At 41.8% G+C, this 22,466-nt stretch overlaps 1 protein-coding gene across 4 annotated transcripts in view; it reads right to left on the bottom strand.

Annotated features, from left to right (window-relative positions):
- Positions 1–22,466, bottom strand: part of DISC1 (DISC1 scaffold protein) — a 383,714-nt gene that overhangs the window by 24,217 nt on the left and 337,031 nt on the right. For 3 of the 4 annotated variants that reach the window (XM_046027933.1, XM_046027930.1, XM_046027931.1), the window contains one exon: positions 10,511–10,787. In XM_046027933.1, the coding sequence (XP_045883889.1) occupies positions 10,511–10,787 (277 nt within the window). Of the gene's footprint in view, positions 1–10,510; positions 10,788–22,466 lie in introns of those variants that run through there. The other variant, XM_046027932.1, reaches the window with a different exon arrangement.

Raw genomic sequence — 22,466 nt, 5'->3', positions numbered from 1 at the left:
TGGGGGCAGGGACAGCCCTCCCTGCAGTGTCCCATCTGAATTCCTGACCCCCAGATCCATGCATATAGTAAACGGTTGTTCTAAATCACTAAGCTGGGATGATTTGTTGTATGGTCATAGTAGCTAGCACAGCAGGCAGACAGGTCATACCCTACAGAGGCTCCTGCGTGGGTAGATAGGACTGGTGCAGAACGCTAGCAGGAAGTGCACTCTCACTGGTCCCCAGCTTTTTAAAAAACCACCCCAAGACTGACTAGACCTTGAAGAGCAACAACACGCTAATGCCCGGGCTTGTCTCAGATGGGAAGGTCCCCGCTATGCCGGGAACTGTGCCTCTGAGCTGAAGTGTGCAAGAAGGAGACTTCCATGAGCTGCCACGGCCACCAGTTCCTGGTCCCCAGATCCCTGGCTCCTGGCCAGATGTGCAGGCAGGGCTACGAAGCAGTTCAGAAGCGTACTCTACGATATACTTCTACCCGCAATGTATGTATTTGCGGTAAGGCCAAGAGGGCCCGACCTCCTTGCACCTTTGGGAGAAATGACTCTTTAGCAGACAGCACAGCAAGGTGCTTCCGCCACAAGAGGCAGGAGGGACAGACCGTGGATTTCCGTGTCTCACAGTCGCCTGGGGGCACATTCACTGCATATGGGATAAAGGACCATAGGGCTGCCCTAGGTAAATGGCCGTGTCCTCTGCGAACCTGAGTGCGTGCTCACTCCAGTCCCAGAGGATGGCAGAGTCTCTGCAGGGAGCACCAAGCAAGCTTTCTCTCTTGCCTTGGGGACCCCTTTCCTGAGTGTGTACTTTTAAGCCAGCAGGTTTTAGGCTTTCCTCCGCAGAGATGCCCCTGTTAGGAAGGCAGGGGGCTTGTCGTTCAACTATACCCCAATTTCTGATTTCATCCATTTTCTTTGCCTAAGCCTTGATGGAAAGCTGAAAACCAGTAAAGGAACAGGAGCTATTAAAGGGCTTTTGTTTGCTTGCTTGTCTTAAAACAAAGGACCCTCTTTCAAAGCAATTGTCCTCCCATGAAAGCTTTGGCGGCTCTGGCATTTCGGGTAAGTGAACTGTAAGTCAGCTATGCTGGTCAGGACTCCCCAGCTTGGGATGTGCATGAAAACGAGGCCTCTCATTTGACACCCGTCTTGTTTCCCAGGACATCAAATGCAGGCTTTTATGAAAGGCCACCTCAGGGAGGGCCACTAAGGATGTCATGAACCCTTTCCCGAGGATCTTAATAAGAAGCAGAGGGAATTCGAGCTGGCAGGGGGCTCGGGAATGATCTGGTTCAGGTCTTCCTTTGAAACACACAGAAGCCTCTCAAAGAGTCCTGTGTCTTGCTGAAGGTCACACTGAGAAAGTGGCGGGCTGGGGTCCCCGACACAGGTCTCCCATATGGGGGGGTCTCTTCCCTCCAGGTATGACTCAGCCATGCCGGGGGTGGGAAACACAGAAAGGGATTCTTGTTGGGCTGGCCCCAGGTAGGAGTGAGGGAATCTACAAACTGATGACCGAAAGAAATCAGAGAAGCAAGCGGTGCCTGAAGAGATCCCCTCTTTCCTCCCTTCCACACTCGGGACTCTGCGAAGTCGCTCTGATTCCTGGAGGGCTCCGCGTCATTAAGGGGCGTATCCTCCATGATTCAGACAGGTGAGTGCCTACTGGAGGGGGCAGTGATGGGCACCAGGACCACGCAGCTGCCGTGGGGAGCTGGGGAACTTTGGTCCAATTATCCATGAAACGTAAGGCTGGAAGCAGAGGAAAGCAGGTGAGTCACAAGGGAAGGAAGCGAGTTTCTCCTTTTTGAATCAGAATAGGGGAGCCTTGACTTCTCATCTCTTTTTTCACCTTGGCACATGCCAAGCTGAACTCTTCATGCACCGAGCTCCTCTTTGTTTGAAATCTGCAACATCTGCTTCCATTTTTACTATTAAATTAGATGTGGCGAAAAGAAAAAAAAAACAAAAAAACCCCCAAAAAACTCCAAAAAACAAAAAACAAAAAACCCCACATGAGCACATGACTGACACTTGGTAATAAAATATCACCCACTACAAAGTCTCCGGTGTTCCTAGGTGAAATGGAATTTTGTAGGATTTGCAATTCTGAACAGATAAAGTACAGGTTGTTTGGCATTTCAAAGTGGCTTTGAAAACTCTCCAGGAATTTGTCCCATCAGACAGTCGCTTCAGCAATTCAAATTATGACTTTTGCTTTCTGTACCTCCTTCCCCTCATTTAGCCCTAGGAGTATTTTCCCTCTGGATCAGAATGAAAGAAACTTCACCAGGTAAATGGCCCCATGGCTGAGCGGCTCCCCTTCTCCGCCCGACTAATACCATCTCTCTCTCTTCAAAACCCCACAGATTCCACTTCTTCCAGGAACGCTTCTGGATTCCTGAAGCTCCTTTACCCTCAGTTAGGGCTCAAGAACAGTCCTTCTTCACTGGGCACATACCTGCTTGTCTCCGCCACCAGGAGGTGGCCTAATGGCGCCCTGCCATTCCTCTACCCAAGGGACTACTGCCCCCGGCTAAGCTATGCTGTCTCTCAGGTTGCATTTACGTGGCATCATCATAGCCAAAGTGTGAAGGGTCACACTTTGTGGGGATCCAGGGCTGTGAGCTGGTCCTCTGTGCCCACCACAGCATTTCCATACAAAAGCATCCTTCATGGCCCTCAGAAAAAGCCCTACATCTTCCCAACCGTCCCTCCACATGGGTACGGTCTGGGAGCACTAACTTGGCCGGGCGGTATTTCAAATATCATTTGCCTACCTCACCTTAGGATCAAAACCTGGAGACCTGAATGTCTGGGCAGAAATTTTCCCATTAAAATGAGTTCGACAACACTCATTGGCAACTGTTTATACTCAGATCCAAACACGCATGCAGGGGCTCGCCCAGACAGATGGCTGAAGCTGAGAGTCTGGTGACAAACTGTCCCCCGCTCCATAGCCAGGGTCTCCCCACTCCATGGCCAGGGTCTCCAAAGGCTCTCTGTTCCTCAGTGATATTTCCCATAAACAGGGCTAAGTCCTCGCCGGTGACATTGGAGAATATCGACGTTTAACGTTTTTAAAACTAGAGCCCAGGGGCGCCTGGGTGGCTCAGTGGGTTAAAGCCTCTGCCTTCGGTTCAGGTCATGATCCCAGGGTCCTGGGATCGAGCCCCGCATCGGGCTCTCTGCTCCGTGGGGAGCCTGCTTCCTCCTCTCTCTCTGCCTGCCTCTCTGCCTAGTTGTGATTTCTCTCTGTCAAATAAATAAAAAAATATATTAAAAAAAAAACAAAACAAACTAGAGCCCATACCCAAAGGGGAGGGAATAGATTGTCAGAGTAATTGTTTGGAAATGAGCAAGGATCTGATAACAATATCCCTCAGGCTATCCTTGGAGCGATCAGGAAATCATATTGGTTATCTTTATGAACAGAAAATACCTGCGGAACAGAGAGCCATGTAGGTTAACTTGCCAGTTACCAGATAAAGCTGCCAGCTTTATGAAAGTCTCTCACACCTAACAGAGCAGGCGTTTCCAGAAGTGTGGGTCGTCACTGGTGATCCGCACCCATGTGAACAGATGGGCTACACCTTGGGATGAGTCAGTGGGTTGAGAAATTTAAATACCTGACTTTTAAAAAATGCTGTCAATAGGCGTTCCCAAGAGAGGGGCGGTGTGATGTCTGAAAGGCAAAAACCTCATAACTGAATGAGGAATTAGTGCTATGATTTTACAATTAACCCGAAACAATCAACAAGGACTTTTAGGTCTATACTTCAGGTAGGAAATGCATTGCACTGGGTGCTCTATATACTTTGAAGTCATCAATGGCTTCGCCCCTTGCTGGGGAATGAGATCCACGGTCAAAGGCAAGCAGCTCCCACCTTGGAGACCCTATGTCTTTGCTGTAACTCAACCAGCCTACTTACATCCCTGTTTTCCTTGGCCATGTAATAAGGCATTGGCAATAGTTGCCTATATAAAAATATTTAATTCCTGCAGTAAAACTCACAGGCCATGTAATAAGAATGGACAGGTGACAGAGCAGTCTCTCCTTATAGTTGGCAAGCCATCTGCATTTACAGATTACTTACACCGTGGCAATATTTACGTTCAAAAAAAATTTAACCCTGCACCGCACATATGCATACCGACAAAAAAACATGGGACTTGGGTCTCAAGATGTTTGTTCTGCTGTTAAGTTTCATTCCCTCTCCTACAGCTTGAGCTAAACCAGATGTGATTACCACTATCCATGAGCTGAGCCGATGCATTAAAGCATTTCCTTAGTTCGGTATTCAAATCACAGTCTTAAGTCTGTTCCTTTGGGCTGTTTTCCAAAATATTTGCTTGGCAAATACATTCCCGGAATGCTATATGGTTTTCTTTCTCTTTTTTTATTTATGGTCCACATAAATAACACATTATTACCTACGACAAACTCCTGTCCACACCACAAATAATACCTCGCACGTCTATCTGAAATAGACTTCATAAGCACTTGTCTCTGCACATAAACACTCATTCTCTAGTCATTAATGTCAACGAGCAGAGAGGCACGGATGAAGACACGAAAGGCATATCTTCACTCCTCCGTGATATAAGTATTCCTCCAAATTCCCAAGTTATATGGCTACGCCCTGAGTAACTGGGTATTTCTTTTAAAAGCATCCAGATGTTGTGAGTGGTAAAGAAAGCATGTGAAATATTTAGACGTCTCAGGGTCAGAGTGAGCAGTAAATTGTCTTCACATATCTGCCCACTTGTTACAGAGGAGGCGCTGGGAAACACGGTCTACATGGAACCATTTAACAGAACAAAAAAATTGATAAAAGAAAGAAGTGGCCGAGTTCTAATTGGCTAATTGGCTAATTGGCCTATGGTCTCCAGTTCACATGAAGGGCAATCTTTGAAATGCTCTATTTTATATCACATGATCATTCGAGAGACCTAGGGTTGTTTTCTTTTCGGCGCACATCAGTTGAGCATCAAAGTCGCATAAGGCCAAACTCTATTAGAAACTCCGAGGAATAATCTATGTGTAACTAACAGTCATATCCACTAGCAGGTACTTAAATAAGCTCTATTTAACATAAGCATTCAGATTTGGGGGATAGTGACGTCAAATCCTAAGACCCTTTTGTAATGAGAAAAATGAGAACGGAACACAGCTGGGGGAGTTCCACATAAGGAGAATGGGCTCTGCAAGCTGTCTGTGGCTAAGAAATGCTGAACCACAAAAAGGAAACCAGGAGAACGGAATCAAACGCCAACTTGCATCTGTGTTCATTTTAGACGGAAAGAAAAATTTTGGCGTTTGTAAATATTTTTTGTAAGCTATGGAACTATGAGACTACCAGAATTCTTGTTTTCAATTTCTTTTTAAGAATTTATTTATTATTTGACAGAGAGAGCGACACAGGGAGAGAGGGAACGCAATCAGGGGAAGTGGGAGAGGGAGAAGAAAGCTTCCCGCTGAGCAGGGAGCCCAAGGCGGGGCTTGATCCCAGGACCTTGGGATCATGACCCGAGCTGAAGGCAGACGCTTAACAACTGAGTCACCCAGGCACCCCCAGAATGAATTGTTTTTAATGTCAGGATTTTGTCTTGGTTCTTGATTTTTACCTTTCACAAGGACAGCATGCTTTACGCTCTAAACAGATCCAGGTTTTCTACCAGTTCGAGCTAAAATGGGGAAGAAGTGCTGGCAGCCAGCTTGTGGGGTACAAGGACATTCCTGACTCTAACTGCCCCAGCCCCCAACAGGTGAGAGCATCAGATGACAAGAGGGCAGAGGGTTCATTCGTTTTCCAGAAACGTGAAACCCTGGATTTTCAAAATCTCTCAGCTATTGGGAAGATTACACCCGCGTAGCCATCAGATAAGCCTCCCGTGTTATAAATGGCCTAAGTGACTCCTTGCCAGCTCTGCGGTGATGATTCTGTATTGATCCCTCAGTGTTCATCAGTGAATGACAAGGAATTTCCAAGGTGAAAGTGTCTCCAAGAGCCCCTGGGTGGGATTCCTCAGAAGCACTGACCTATTCTTAATTAGTGAAAGAAATGCCACTGTTGGGTCCTGGAGCGCAGAAAGTGGTTCCATAATTTTCAAAAAGTAGGGAAAGCAGGGGGATGGCAGGGGGAAGGGTCCACTTCCTTTCCTTGGGCAGGTGAAGGGGGCTGACAAGCTGACAGTGTTAATTAACTGAGAGAAGCAGCAGGAGGCTGCTAAGTGAGCAAGGAAGGCCCTCTCCTCCCTACCTTCCAACTCTCCCTGTGGCTCTGTGGCCTCCCTCCACCTGCAGGGCCAGGTCCGGGGCCAAGGTCAGGACGGAGCCCCGGGGAGCCTGCACACTTCTGCTCCTATACAGTTGTGTTGTGCCTATGGGTTGAGTTGTTTGTTTCTAATCCTGTGTATATCTGATTGTACCTGAAATTCTAATGACGTGATTTAAACTAATGCCACGAAAAGCCCTGAAACGTTCGCATGAAAGAGACTCCCTGTCTCCATGTATGCCACGTTGAAAATCCTGGGGACACTCAATAATATTTGAAGGAGAGAAGACAGGACCCGAGGGAGCACCGTTTTTTTCAAATGCTCTTTGGGTTTTGGGTCCACTTCAAAGAAACCTGCAGTGGCAGCTGCGGGAGATGCGTGGCTGCTGAGGTTTCTGCAAGATGGGCCCCGTGAAAAGGAATGGGGTTTTAGAGAGACCTGCACCCTGGAACAAAGCTGCACTGTCTGCTCGAGTCTTATTGCGAATGTCTTTTATGGCAGACAGCGCACTGGCTTTTCCGAGGCTGCACGAGATCGCTCAGAGCTCTGGCCCTTTTTTTGGCCCTTTTAAGCCTCTTTGGTGGCAGCTACTGGCTTGGAAAGGAAGCAGCTGGAGTTAGGGGAGAGTGATCCTGTCCAGGGAACTCCACGGGAGGGGAGCCCACTTCGCAGGAAAAACAGAAAGCACCCCAGCAGGACAGGCTGCAGACAGGAAGGAGAGAATTACGCAGGCATTAGGGCCAGAACAGCCAGTACAAAAGGGCAACTTCACCGCAGAGGAAGTGGGCGCACTGATTTCCCCAGCTCCTGTCTGGCCCCCGTGCAATTTCTGCACCGTCTATAAACCCCGGCCAACAGCGGCTGATTGTTTCCAGAGTCCGCAGAAAAGCACAGAGTTCTTACGATCCTGGATAGTAGGATAGCTAGCTCCTGCTAAAACTGGGCCTGGGCTCTGTTGCCAACTTCCTCCCCAGCCAAGTCCCAAGCAAAAATGACTCTGCCTCCACGGGCCCAGCTGTAAAATGGGGGATATGGCGCAGAGCGGCCCGGGGGACCATCCACACAGCAAAAGCTTTAATGAATGACCACTCATAGCAACAATGCGCTGCGGAAATGCACAGAATCTCGTGGGCCACTTACCAACCAGTGAAGGCTCCAAGAAGCTGTCTCCCTGGGGACCTCCTTAAGGAGTCAGCAATTTCTCATGGAAGATTTGGGTTATAAAGAAACTGCCTGCCTTCGAGCTGTCATGCTTCAATAGAGAAACTGGTGTGGGATGGCCAGACCCGGCAGGGAGTTCCCAAGCAAAACCAACTCCCAGCTGCAAAGCAAAGACACACTTTGCTTTGGATAAACAGGCAAGTACCCAGACTTCAAGGACTCCCCGGCAGACTGAGGCAGCAAAATGAAGACACCGTCTAATGAGACCCTTGCTTATGGTTTCCCTGAGACTTCAGTTCTCAAAAATCCTCCATCTAAATAAGAACCAGATTCTTTCTTTATTAAGCCTTTCTTGTCTGGGATTATCTCCCCCTAATTCATTGCTGGCTTCTGATTCTTGATAAGGAAAGCCAGGCATAATCTTTTTAAAAGGTCTTAGACGTGCTTGTGATTGCCAAAAAGAGTGATAACACCCCCCCCAAAAAATACGGACACAATTTTTCAAGCTTTTACTATGTATTTTCTTAAACCTCTAACTCACTTTTAGATGCATTATTTTATTTAAGACCTTATAACCTCATGAGATCGATTTTATTGTCCTCATTTGGGGATGCAGGGGTAGGGGTGCTTAGCAGATGAGTAAACACAGCCTTCAAGTGTCCTAACTAGCATCTGAGCTCCACGTTCCCTTTGCCACACCATACCGCCTCCCCACAGCCCTGAGCCAAGGACCACTGATTCCTCCATCTATGGCCTCACTCTTAAATAGATGGGTGTTATTTTTAAAATTGTAGTCACCTTTGTATAGCAATAAATAAAATTCATTCTGGTGTACAGATACATGCACACAGTTGTGTAACTACCACCGAAATCAAGATATAGGATGCTTCTATCTCACATACACACCACCCCCCCGCAAATGCCTTCATATCGTTTTTTGTGAACAATCTCTTCCCTCACCCCATTCTGGCAACAACTGACCTGTTTTCTGCTCCCATAATTTTGCCCTTTCCAGACAGTATCTGTCATCTGAACATTTCCAGCACTGATGAATTCGAAGGGTGTTCACCCTTCTCTGTGACTAGAAACCGAGGAAAGCAATGCAGGAACAGGAAGTGGGCTGAGGCCTGGCACGGGACAGAAGACAGCACCGAAAGCTATAGCAAAAGCTGCAAATTACCCTCTGGCTCTCCCACCCTGAAGGAAGCAGCAAAAAATTGTGGGAAAGCTTCAGGATTTCAGTAGGTGGAGAGGAGGTAGGGGCTGGGGGCAGGGAGGCTCCGGAGCTCAGAGAAGCAGCCGCTGTCGCTCTACTACTCCCTGGGGTTACAGTCTGGGCCTCCTCCTCACCCGAAAACTCAAGTATCATTCTATGATAAAGTTTCTATGTTATTCACCCTTGACTTTGCGTTGCCGACTTCATAGCTCTGTTTTCCTATAGTCAGATGGGCAGGTGCGCCTAATCTTATGGGAGAAGAACAATCCTCTTAGAGCTGGGAATGTCATCCGCCAGAGGGTCTGGAGGGACAATGGGCATAGGAGGGAGGGAGGGAGGGAGACTCCTCCAACAGGTGGAATTTGCTGAATCAGTTCTGACCCATGTCCCAGCAGACCCTATCCCGCGCCTGACTTGGCTCCTGCCTTGGCTCCTGGCCGTCCAGGTACTGAGTTTCTGGGAGCCCCTTGTGGACAGTCAACCCTACTTTCAAAGGCTCAGACCCAGGGCCCGCAGTATTTTCAGCCCAGAGCTGTGACCCCCTGGCTTAGGTGGCACTTCCCTCCCCACCAGAATCTTCTTTCCTGCCGGCGGATGGCAACAGGCGGTGAGTTTTCAACAATTCCACCAACAGGGCTGTGCAGTGCCCCAGCTAACATAGGGCTTGCAACCATCTAGAGCTCAATTTAAAGCCTGATTGATGAGGCTAGCAGGATTCCAGAGAGTGACAACAGCCCTCTTTCTCACAAGGTCATTCAATTCAAATATGGGATCAAGTATCAATTTTCCAAACAGTCCAGAAGGCCGTGACTGCAGTCCACGTTGCCAGTGAGTATCTGGTCCTACAGATAGGACAGGCTGGCCTGCCTGGGGAAGTGGGGAGGGTGGGGTGCTTTGTAGCAAAGGTCCGGGCAGGGGGGCACGTCTAATGTCACATGTGAGCCATGAACATGAAGTGCCATGTTCCTTCAGCCTCATCAGGATTTTGTTTCCTTTTAATTCAGAACACCTGAGTACCTGGTCAGAAAAAGAGCTCGAAAGCCTCCTGGTGTGGTACTAAAATTAGGGGGGAAAAAGTTGCCTAGAGAACGTTCATTGAAAAGTGTCTTATTAGGGTTGGAGGGCAAAGTGGTGGGGGGAGAGACGGGCCAGGGAGAAAAGGGGAGGGGAGAGTACAGAGATGGACTCGGGAAAGAGGGGAGCAGAGGGAGGTGGGAGAGGGAGGGGAGTGGAGCGCTTCTCTGTTCATCTAGGTCGCCTTGGAGTAAAATGTTAATTAAATAAATCCACATTTAAATTATATACATGATATATACATATTTATACATCATAGGCCGAGTATCAGGGTTTTTTTTAAAAAATGCAAAGAATATATTACAAATATCCACCATGACATTGTTTGAGCCAAAACAAAGGGATGCAGGCATATATTTGAATGTTTGATTCTAATCAATGCTAATAGAGAGATTCTAATAAATACTGATATATAGATTCTAAACATATAATTAAATACACACGTGACACATATAACAGTATACACAATAACATGTGATATACGGCGTACGTGCTGAATGCTATATGTATTAATTATATACCAGATTTCTATTCTAACTCTAGCCCTTAAATTAGAACGTAGAACTAAATATGCCAAAAAGTGATTCTTTTTGCTCTTTTGTATTTTAAACTTCCACAAAAATTCTACATTATTTTGTAATCATATTCCAGGATTATTAAAACCTTCAAAAGGTTGCATGGTTTGATGGGTTGCCCTCCCAATATTTACTGTTCCCATCTGCAGTGTGGCCCCCAAATACCCCTCTGAGTGGGGCCCCTGTGAGGCTATAGAGATGGACAGACCTCTTTCTGTTCGCTGCCAGCAAAGTACAGAGATGGACTCGGCTGAGCCTTCCAGTCTTCGAAGGCCTGCAAAGGGGTCTTCCTCTCAACTTCAGAGTGGAGCCTGGGAGAGATGGCAAGAGTGGTTGGACAGACGGTTCCCACTAAGTCATCTGTCTGCTTCTTGTCTTCCGCAGACAGTGTGCCTGTGGTCTCCTGGAGCTGTAGGCTCTGGATAAGCAACCGACAAGCTTCCAAGTCAGCTCCCCACACTTTTTCAAGGAGTGGACACTTGCAGCTGAAACAGAGGGGAAACAAAGGCAAGAAGACTTATTCGGTGATGTTTCATCTTACCGAGTCAATAGCCTGTCTACCTGGCTAAAAGTTAGTGCGTCATCTTACACCTAGCAACTTAATTTCATATACTGGTGGATTGTTTCAACCAGAAGGTAGAGAGAGGTCAAATCTGTATAACCATCAAGTAATAGTGAAATAACCAGTGATCCTTCTTAGCTACTGGTTCTGCAAGGACATTCAAGATCTGGGGTATTTTTCAGACTTAGTGGTTCAGTACAACACAGCCCCTGCTCCTGCCTGTGCTCCAGCCCAGCTTACTTCCTTTGAGTCCCTAGACTTTTCCAACTCTCCCTGCTAAGTGCTTTTTCATGTGCTATTTCACATGCCTACGCTGTCCCTCCCCACCATGCCCGCCTACCAATACCTACTCACCCAGGTGACTGAGTGCAGCAGTGCGTGGATAATACGAACCCTAGCACCAGACCAGCAGCTTCAGTGGCAGAAAACAACAGACCAGAATGGACTCTGGCTAGTAAGAAGAACAGACCCATCTACAGGGAGACCTTCGTCAGCCCAGCCCAACTACAGTTTCAATTCCAACTAAAGGAATACAGGTTTGATGTTCACCAAAAAAATTGTGATTTTTCATGAAAAGTCAAAAACCTGGGATTTCATAGGAAAATGTACATTTTTCACCCATCCACTCAGCTTCTGGCTGGATATTTTCTAGACATCTATCTTCCTTTTAACAACCCTTCCTTCTACTATGTCTAATCTGCTGTTCAATTATGTATTGTGTTCTCAATTTTCGTTATTTTACTTTTCAGTTTTATAATTTTTATTTCATTTTCTTTTCTACATTTCAGTTCTATGGTGGAATTAATTATCCATCATGCCCTCTAGCTACTTAAACATATTAAACATCATTAGTTTAAAGCCTGTGTTTGTAAGTGATTAATTAAGGAGGCAAAAGAATGAGACAGAGACAACATTACTGAGATATGAACTAAGGATGTTAAAATATTGACAAGGGACATAAAACTACACGTTCAGAAAACACTACAATTTTAAAACAGGGAAATAAATCAAAGGAAAAAAGAAAAGAAATGCACCTGGGTCATCCTAGTGAAACTGCTGAACACCAAAGAAGCAGGCAGATGAAAGAAGGCATTAACTTCAAGAGGAACAATAATATGAGTGATAGAAATGGTAGAAGCCAAGAGACAATAAAACAGCATCTTTAAAATGCTGTAAGAAAATAACTGTCAATCTATAAATTATACAATCATTTTCAATTTCCTTCAAAAGTAAAAGTAAAATAAACATATTTGCAGATAAATAAAAACTGAAAGAATTCCTTGACAATACATCCAGAATAAAGGAAAATGATCCCAGCTGAAAGCAAGGACATGCATAGAGAAATGAAAAACAATGGGAAGAGTAAACATGTGGGTAAATCTAAGTAAATGGAGATGTAAGAAACAGCAGTAATTTCTTTTGCAGTCTAAAATATATGTCAGATTAAAGTACATGACAACCAGCACAAAAAGAAAGAGAGACCTTGTGTTGTCCTGAAAGCAAAGAGTGCTCATTTATATCAGACTTTAAAAAGTCAAAGATTCATATGTAATCCTTTGTGGTAATTGTAAAACAGAGAGGTTAAAAGAATGTATAACTGACAAGCTAATATGAGGGAAAATTTAAAAATTAAACATACTTATTTAAGTATTGCTTTAATCAAAGCAATTAAGGAGACAGGAATGAACATGATACAGATGGGGAAAATGGTAAAAGTAGAAACATTTATGCCCAAATATATTAAGATTTACATTAAATATAAATAGACAAATATTGTATCTAAAAGGCATAACTTTTAGACTAGAATAAAAAATCAAAATGTAATTATATGTTGCTTACAAAAGGAATACATTAAATATAAGGACACAAATTGATCACAAGTAAAAGAGTAAGCATGATACATTATGAAAGCATTAAAGACAATAATTGTCTTTAGTGGGAAAAGGACAGTCTTTTCAACATATTGTACTTTTGTCAAAGAATATCACTATAGGAAAAAATCAAATCATGATAACTGGCTCACATTATACAAACATCAATTTCAAGTAGATTGTAGATCAAAATGTGTAAGTTAAAACATTAAAACCTCTAGAAGATAAGGTAGGATAATATCCTTATGACTTCATAGTAAGCAAAGATCTTTTAAACAAGATATAAAAAGGACAAGTCTTAAAGAAAACAAATGATAAGTTTGACTTCAATTATATCCTGAACTTATACATTCATGAAAAAACACCACTGAGAGAATGAAACCCTAAACCACAGCATTGGAAAATTACTTGTAATATACATAACCAACAAAGTACTGATTTGAGAACATAACAGGACTCCTACAAGTCAATAGGAAAGAGACAGACAACTCACTTTTTTAAAAGGGCAAAGACCTAAAAGAGGCACTTCACAAAGAGGGCATCTAAGTGGCCAATAAGTAACTTATGGAAGGATGCTCAACACCATTAACCATCAGGAAAATGCGTATTAAACCACAATGCGATGTACTACACATCAACAAGACGCTGAAATTTGAAAGTCTTACAATACCAGGTGTCAGAAAAAACACAAAGCTATTAGCATTCTCATACACGATGGTGGGATTGAGCATGAATGCAATGTCTTTGAAATCTTTTTGATGGTTGTACTAATATCGACCCTATGTCAATCCTTAAGACCTAGCAATGCAACTCCCAGGTATATACGTAATGAAATATATACCCTGTCAATTCTCATATCCATGGTGGTTATGTTCTATAAAGTCTCCATGAGCACTGAACCAGCTAGTACTGAACAGTTGCTCCCCAGGGAAACAGAGGGTCAAGTTCCTGCCAGCCTCTGGTCACAGCATTTTCATCAACCAATCAGTCTAGAACTTTGTTATGCATGTTTCTGTTTGAAGACACCTTATTTAGAGTGTGTCATTGATTCACTGATGCCAAACTCATGTCCAACAGCACTATAACTCATGCCTGGCCATACATTATTTTCTCCCTCCAGCACATCACAGCCTTCTTGCCTATAGGAGAACTAGACAGGTCCTCATCACCAACTTTGGGCATCATTTTAAATACTGAAGTCCCCAAGAAAGAGTAGAAAAACCTAAAAAACATGACACTAAGTGGAGGATGAAATTGACACTTGTTCGTAATACGAGAACTGGAACAAAGCAGAGCATTGCCTTGCTTGACCTCAGCTGAGAACATGCACATCAGATGACCCAAATGTTTCACCACTGCATGTGTATAAATGACCGCAGAAGCTCTGTAGGTATTGATTTGGGGGTTACAAATAAAATTTAGTGAGCAGGCAAATTCACAGAACCCATGAATAATGAAGATCAATTGCAGATATATTCATACGGTATTATTTGTAATGATTGAAACTTGGGAGAGAAAACAAACATCGGTGAATAGAAGAATAGATAAATTGTGTAGCATTCATTTACTGGAATATCATACTGCCAAGAAGAAAGTGAATAAGTTGCCACCATCTGCAACAGTATGGTAATCTCATAAACATAAGGCTGGGCAAAAACAAAAGACAAAGAGGAGGCACAACGATTCCATTTACTTTGTATCTGAGAATATGCAAAACTAATTCATGGTGTTAGAGATCAGGATGGCTACTTTGGAGATACGGGGTGATGACAGGGAGAGGCACGAGGAGGGTTGCTAGTGTCCTGAAAGTGGTTTATTTCTCCATGGTGGTGATTTATACGAGAGCACTCGTTTTGTGAAAATTCATCAAGCACACATGCATGATGTGGGTACTTTCCACTTAGTGTTATAGGGCTACCTAAAATAATAAAAAGAGAAGACAGATTTTCTGAGCCATGTTCTGCAGCAAAAGAACTGGAGTGGAGTCTCATCCACACCAGAAGCGACAGTCTTTAGTGAGGCACGCCAGACTCATTTTCTACCTTCCTCATTGTAGCCAGTCTGACAGGTGTAAAGTGGCTTCTTGTTCAAGGTTGCAACTCTCCACTGGGATAGGTTCATGGCCCACTCAGATCGTCTCCTGTGAATTGTCCTTTCGTATCTCTTTGCCTGATTATTCTTTTCTTGAGTTCCCCATGCTTTTTCTGAGGGCTTTATTGAAAGACATGTTTTATTACCTTTTCAATGTCTTTATTTTTATACTCCACCTAAAATTTTTATTTCTTCTTGGGTCCAATTTAACCCCTTATCTCCTTTATAGAAATCAACCCATTTTCTAATGGATTTCCTATGTATTCAAATGTTTGTTCCTGATTTTTAAAATGATTTTTAAAGCAACTTGTCTTCATGTGTAAAGGCAATTCTCCTTTTCATTGCGCTGTATGTAGTACTCTTCTTGATTTATCGCGTTCAGTCTTATCAGAGGTTTGCTATCTTATTCATCTTTTCAAAGGACTACCTTTTGTTTTGTTAATCTTTGATATTGATTTTTGTTCTCTATTTCCTTGATTTCTAATCTTATCTTTCTATTTCCCTTTTCTCATTTCTTTGGATTTATTATCTTTTTATTAGCTTCCCTTGTTCAAGCTTAACTTGTTTCTTTCCTTTTATTTTTTATCTTCCTCTCTTGCCACTTTAATTTTCTAGTAAATATATTTAAGTCTCTAAATTTTTGTCTGAGTCCACTTTAACTATGCCTAAAATATGTTTAAGTTTTAAAACTATTAAACATTTTAAATGTGCAGAGAAATATGGGAAATAATTTAACAAACATTTCTAGACCTACTGTCAAACTTATTGATTTTTAATATTTTTCTGTAATTGCACCAGATTGACTTCTGGAATTTACAACATTCTTGTCCCACAAATTTTACATTTAGACTTTCATTGTCTTTCCTCATGATTCCTTTTAAATTCAATGAGCATTAAATAGTATGTTTTTCAATTTCTAGAGAGACGAGGTTTTTTCCAGCTCGCATTTCTATTAGGCTGATATCTAATTGTAATGCATAATGATCAAGAATAAACTTTATAAAATTAGTCAAGATTCCCTCTATCACCTGCCACTTGATTGCTCTTTGTAACTGTCCCACATGTATCTAAAAGAAATGAGTGTTCTGCTGCATCTAAAGTTAAGGCACATTATTAAATTTTTTTATACATTTGCTTTTTTTCTTATCTGCTTCATCTACCAGTTTCTGAGACAAGTGTTTTAAATTTCCAACTGTAATTCTCGATTCATTTATTTCTTCCCACCATCCTACTGATTGGTTTATGTATTTAGGATTGTGATGTTGGACATATATGTTCCAATCATTACATTTTCTGCTGCTTCTTTTTAATTTATGATGACCATTGTTAGTATAATATTTTAGCCTTAGAATCTGTTTAGTTTGCTATTATAATTGTTACTCCAACTTTCTTTTGGTTCAATTTTTTCTGGCTTAGATATTTACCACCTTTATCATCTATCTATCTATCTATCATCTATCTATCTTTTTTTTTTTTTTTTCCAAAAATGAATCCAGGGGTGCCTGGATGACTCAGTCAGTTAAGTATCCAACTCTTGGTTTTGGCTCAGATTGTGATCTCAGATTCATGAGATCAAGCCCTGAGTCAGGCAGGCTCCATGCTCAGTGGAAAGTCTGCTTGGGACTGTCTCTCTCTCTCTCTCTCTCTCCCTCTGCCCCTCCTCTGTTTGCATGCATGCTCTCTCTCTCTCTCTCTCTCTCTCTCTATCAAATAAATCAATAAGGGACACCTGGATGGCTCAGCTGACTGCCTTCGGTTTGGGTCATGATCCCAGGGTCCTGGGATCGAGTCCTGCATCAGGCTCCTGGTCCAGCAGGCAGTCTGCTTCTCTCTATGCCTCTGCCTGCCACTCTGCCTGCTTGTGCTCTCTCTCTGACAAATAAATAAATAAAATCTTAAAAAAAAATAACTCAATCAATCTAAAAAAAATGAATCCAATACAAAACATCTTGTTGAATTTTATAAAAAACCTTTCTGGGATTTTATTTTGGGATTGGTGCCATTATTGTGTAATTGTTGCTATTTTTCTTATTAATTACAACCAAGATTCTTGCTCTTTAGAAAGTTTTATATCTTTATTTCTTTTTTCCTACCTCCCTTTTTCTTTTTATTTAGTTCACATAATGTCATGAAAAAAAAAATACAGAGAGATCTCATGTACTTTTTATCAAGTTTCCTGCAATGATAACACGTTGCAAAACTATCGTACAACATCACAACCAGGGAACAGACATTGATCCAATCCCCTGATCTTACTCAGCCTTCCTCTCATTTGTGTGTGTCTATAGTTCTATACAATTTTGTCACTTGTGGAAGTTTATGCACCCATCACCACATTCAAGATACAGAGCAATTCCACCACCAGGAGGGCCCCTATGCCCTATTTTATAGCCATACTCACTTGTCCCATCTTGCCCCTATCCCTAGACTCTGGAAACCACTATCTGTGCTCTACTTCTAAAATTGTTTTGACTTCAAAACTGCTATATAAAGCTATATAAATGGAATCATAAAGTGTGCAGCCTTTGGGATTGGATTTTTCATTCCACATAGTTCCCTGGAGATTCATGTACTCCTTTTCATTGGTGAGTAGTACTCCATAATATGTTTATGCCACAGTTTGTTTAACTGTTGACCTGCCGAAAGACACCTATGATGTTCCCAGTTTGGGGATTTTATGAATAAAACTTCTATGACCATTTGTATATGGGTTTTTGTATGAAGTTAAATTTTGATTTCTCTGAAATGACCAAGAGTACAATTGTTGGGTTGTATGATAATTATGTATTTCGCTTTTAAAAAACTGCCACGTCGTTTTCCAGGGGGACCATACCATTTTACATTCCCTCCTGCAATGTATGAGTGACCTAGTTTCTTTGTGTGGTCACTAATATTGGGGGCTATTATTATTTTTTCTGCTATTATACATTGATAACTCACTGTGGTTTTAAGTTGCATCCTTATCATCATCATCATCAATTCAAGGGCTTATTTGCCACCTGTATATTCTCTTTAGGGAGATGTCTCTTCATGTTATTTTGCCTATTTTCTAACTGTATTGACATTTTTTACCATTTAGTTTTAAGACTATATTCTCCCTTTATCCCAGACACTAGTCTTTTGTCAGATATGTGGTTTGCAAATATTTTCTCACAGTCCGTACCTTGCTTTTTCATCCTCTTCACATAGGATTTGAATGAAGTCCAGTTTATCAATGTTGCCTTTTAATGAATCATGCTTTTAGTGTCAGGTCTTCGACATCTAGCCTAACACTCCTATCTTTCCCCAAAAGTTTTATACTTTTATATTTTACATGTAAGTCCATGATCAATTCTAAGGTAACTGTTATAGAAAGTATGAGATTAAGGTTGAAGTTCATTTTTCGCCCTGTGGATATAGAATTTGGGGTTGATTGTTTTCTTTCATCATTTGAAAAATGTGCCACTTCTTTTTGGTTTTTATGGTTTTGGGTGAGAAATCCACCATTATCCAAATCAACGTGCCCCTGCAAGTAATACACCATTTCTGTCCAGCTGTTTCAAGGTTATTTCTTGGTCTTCTAAGTTTTCAGAAATTTAATTCTGTGTTTGGTGTGTATTTTTTTTTTAATTTATTCTAGAGAAGGATGTTCTTAGCTCTTGAATCTGTAGGTTTGTTTCTTTCACCAAATTTTGGAAGTATATAGCCATTATTTCTTCAAATAATGAATCATTTCTTCACTCTTCTCTTTCTTGGATCCAATGATAAGTGTTGGATTTTTTGTTATTGTCCCACAGGTCTCTTGTGCTCTAACTTTTTTCAGTCCATTTTCTTTTGTTCATATTGGGTTAATTCAGTTGTTCTGTTCTTAAATTCACGGATTCTATCCTCTGTCATCTTCACTCTACTATTACATCTTTCCACTGAGATGTTCTGTTTTGTATTTCCAGTTCTACAATTTCCACTTGATTCTTTTTTATAACTTCTCTACCTTTGCTGGCATTTTCCTTTTTTGCACTTATTTCAGTAGAATTTGTAATTGCTTATGGAAAATTTTTAAAAGCTTTTTAATTATTTGAGGGGGGGGATAGAGAAAGCATGCATGTGTGAGCAGGGGAGTGGGGCCACAGGGAGGGGGAGAGAGAGAATCCTCAAGCAGACTCCCTGCTGAGAATGGAGCCCAACATGAGGCTCAAACCCAGGGCCCTGAGATCATGTCCTGAGTTGAAATCGAGAGTCAGACACTAAACTGACTGAGCCACTCACATGCCCCCAAACATTTTTCATGATGGCTGCTTTAAAATCAGCATCACACAATTCTAACACCTGATTCATCACCATGTTGAGGTCAGTTATTGTTTTTTTCTCATTTGAGCTGTGATTTCCTTTGCTTTTATATTATGAGGGATTGTCAACTGTATTCTGAAAATGTGGACCATTAGGAGATTCTGAGTCCTATTTAAATCCCTTCCTGAATAAACATAAATTTATTTGAGAAAGCAATAATCCTGTTAGGTTTATCACACAGGTCCTATTCTCTTTTTATGGGCTGTGGTTAAAATTACATTTTGTATATATTTTGAGGTTGTATTTTAGTTCTAGATTTTTAACTAAAGACTGTTTTGTTTTTTTCATAAGTTTTCTATTTCATCAACAGTAAATTTACTAAGGTTTTTTTTTTCAAGCCTTCTCTCACATATCTCATACTGTCCTCCTGGACTTATTTTTCATCTTGTTAAAACACTTCATCTAAGAATGTTTCAAAGAATATCAGCTATGCCAAACATTTTAAAGACTTCTGGTCTGAAAACATTATTATTTCACATTGAAACACTAAATAATAATACAGCTTAATATTCTGGATACAACACTCTGAAAATATTACTCCATAGCCTTCTTGCAGACTATGTTGTTATCAAAAAGCCCGAGTCTAATTCTTATTCTTTTTTTAAAGATTCTATTCGTTCATTTGAGAGAGAGAGAGAGAGCACATGCACAACAGAGAGAGCACAAGCAAAGGAGAGGGGCAGAAGGAGAGGGAGAGAGAGTAGCAGAATCCCCACTGAGCAGGATGCCCAACACAGAGCTCATCCCAGGACCCTGAGATCATGACCTGAGCTGAAAGCAGACACTTAACCAACTGAGCCATCCAGGTACCTCTAATTCTTTTTCTTTTATAGTTGATCTTCTCTTAGGATTTTCTCCTTTCTTTTTTATACGTACTTTTTAACTACGACCTATAGATGTTCTACATCTCACCTTTTTCCATCCTATCTGTCTATTTGTTTGGTACTCTGTTAAGCTCATCTGCCTAAAACTTTATATCTTTTCCTTCTTCTGGCCAACTTGCAGTGATTGGTCTTTCAAATATTTCCTCCCTCTCCTCTACTGTTTTCTTTCTTTCTGGAATTCTTTTCATATGAATGTTGATCAAATACCTCTATTCTATTGCTTAATTTATCTTTTTATTATTTTCCTTCTCTCTGTCCCTGATACCATCCAAATGTCTTCTGATAGCCGCTGGCTCACTAAGTCATTCTTAAGCTGAATTCATTAGACTGTTCAACTCACTTACTGAGAATTTTTCTTTTAAATTTTTATATTTTCCTTTCTCCAAGTCGCCAGTTGGGTTTCTCCTTGACTTCTTGTTTTACTTCATAGCTCCAGGATCCTCCCTTATCTTTGGAAAATACTTAATATGTTAACTGAACATTTTGCAGTGTCTCAATATGCACCATCAGGGATGAGTCCTTTTGTTCTTTTAAAGGAATTACCCTCCTAAGAAGTCTCATTTATTTCCCATATAAGTTCATATTTCCTTGGACACATTAACTACGTTGGTTGGTGATGAGTCTTTGGAGAAGAGGATAATGTCAGAGCCCTGATTTCTGCCTATCCTCATAAGGGTAGGTGGCAGGTGGGTGGGACATCATCTCAGGGAAGAGGTCCTCTAGTGGAACATTCTGTATTCCTGTATTTGCAGAAATACATAGACTCCCTCCATTTTAATTATCCACCCCTCAGGGAACAGGGAAGCCTGGGGGAAGTTTCAAGATCCATGCTATCTGTCTGATGCCCTCCCAAGGCAGTGCTTCTCTGAAGCTGGTTTTCCAGGACTTTCTCCCTGCCTCACCAGCTGGCAGGTGCTTGTCTGTTTCTAGAAGCAATGAGGTAGGCACCGGCCTTCCCAGGCAATGCGTCTGGAAGAAAAAGGCATGTCTGAAAGCCTCTTCTCCACTTTATCATGTTTCTTCCCCACATGGGGCCCCAATCACCTTCAGCTGCCTGACGGTTCTCAGTAATTTTTTATTGTTAACTTGACAGATCCATCAGCGTCTTTCTGACTTCCAGTGGTGAGGCCAGGGCTGCATTCGAGGGACAGGTCCAGTAGCCCAGTTCTCATAACTAAGGAAAAAGTTTGCTACTTCAATCAACCATTTCCTACATTATAGCAATTTGCATATTGTAAGTTCGTGTCCATTTGCTGTTTGAAAAACTATATTTTGTGTAGTTTTTGTGAGAAAATGGGCTCATCCTGAAATGCGCACATCAAAGTGTCAAAGTCCACAAGCAAATTTTAGAGACTCCTGCTGAATGGTGAGTAAATCATGTAGATGTAAAATTTCAGGGCTTTCTTATGGCCCCTATAATAATGTCATCAAGCTTTAGATTTTTAAAATGTCTTTTTATTGATTTCATTTGCACTAAAGAGAATAATGGCTGATTTCAAAGTCTTGAGATGCTTTGCCATTCCTGCTCAGGAAAGTAATTAGGTCATTAATAATAATTCCTTAAATGAATGACTCACAGCTACTTGAGCTATGTGAGATCTTTGGTGATGTTTTACAACCAGTAATGAGGTAATTTAAAGATACAATTTCAGTGTTTGGGGAGAAAGTTCTTGAATAGAGAACTGAGATTCATCATTTCTGTTCCTCCTGCCAGTTGGAAGTAAAACGAAGTCTAAGAGAGCATCTGATCGCGGCTTGAATCCTTATGGAACCAAAGCGTGTGTGTGTCATTTATGGCAAAAAATAGTAAGAGAGAAGACAGACAGGAAGTTTGCAGGCAAACTTCTACCCATTTTCAGAATGGAAATACTGCATTCTAACGTAGACACCAATGGTTTCAGCTCTTTGCACCAAACTTTCTTTCTTGACTTATTAATATTTTCACTTCAAGGGTATTAGCATTTTACCTAATTCTTTGGAAACTTTAAGGATAACCAAGCCTTCTTACAGAATCATAATGGAATAAAATATCAAACAAGTATGTGACGACCCAGTGGTACTAAACTGTCACTGCAAATTGTTTAAACACCTATATTCCTCATACTTCTGAAATCTTTTCATTCCCTGGGCAACTATGACTTAATCTCTAATCTTAAAAAATTGTTGTTATTAGAAATATGTAAATTTTGTGGGGAGGAGACAGGATGGCAGAGAAGTAGGAGGCGCTGTTTCACTTGGTCCCCTAATGTGAGCTGATTATCTACCAAAGAACTCTGATCACCCATGAAATCAGCCTGAGATTAGCATTATATACTTCTGGATCTCAACGGGGGCAGAAGACACCAGTGGACAGAAGCAATCCAGGGTGCACCTTGCCTGTACCATGGGTGATACATTCAGCTACACATCCCTTCAACCACCTCTCACCAA

Source organism: Meles meles, chromosome 13, assembly GCF_922984935.1.
Source record: "Meles meles chromosome 13, mMelMel3.1 paternal haplotype, whole genome shotgun sequence".
In the NCBI taxonomy this organism is placed as follows: Eukaryota; Metazoa; Chordata; class Mammalia; order Carnivora; family Mustelidae; genus Meles; species Meles meles.
This window is presented reverse-complemented; position numbering and strand designations above follow the sequence as displayed.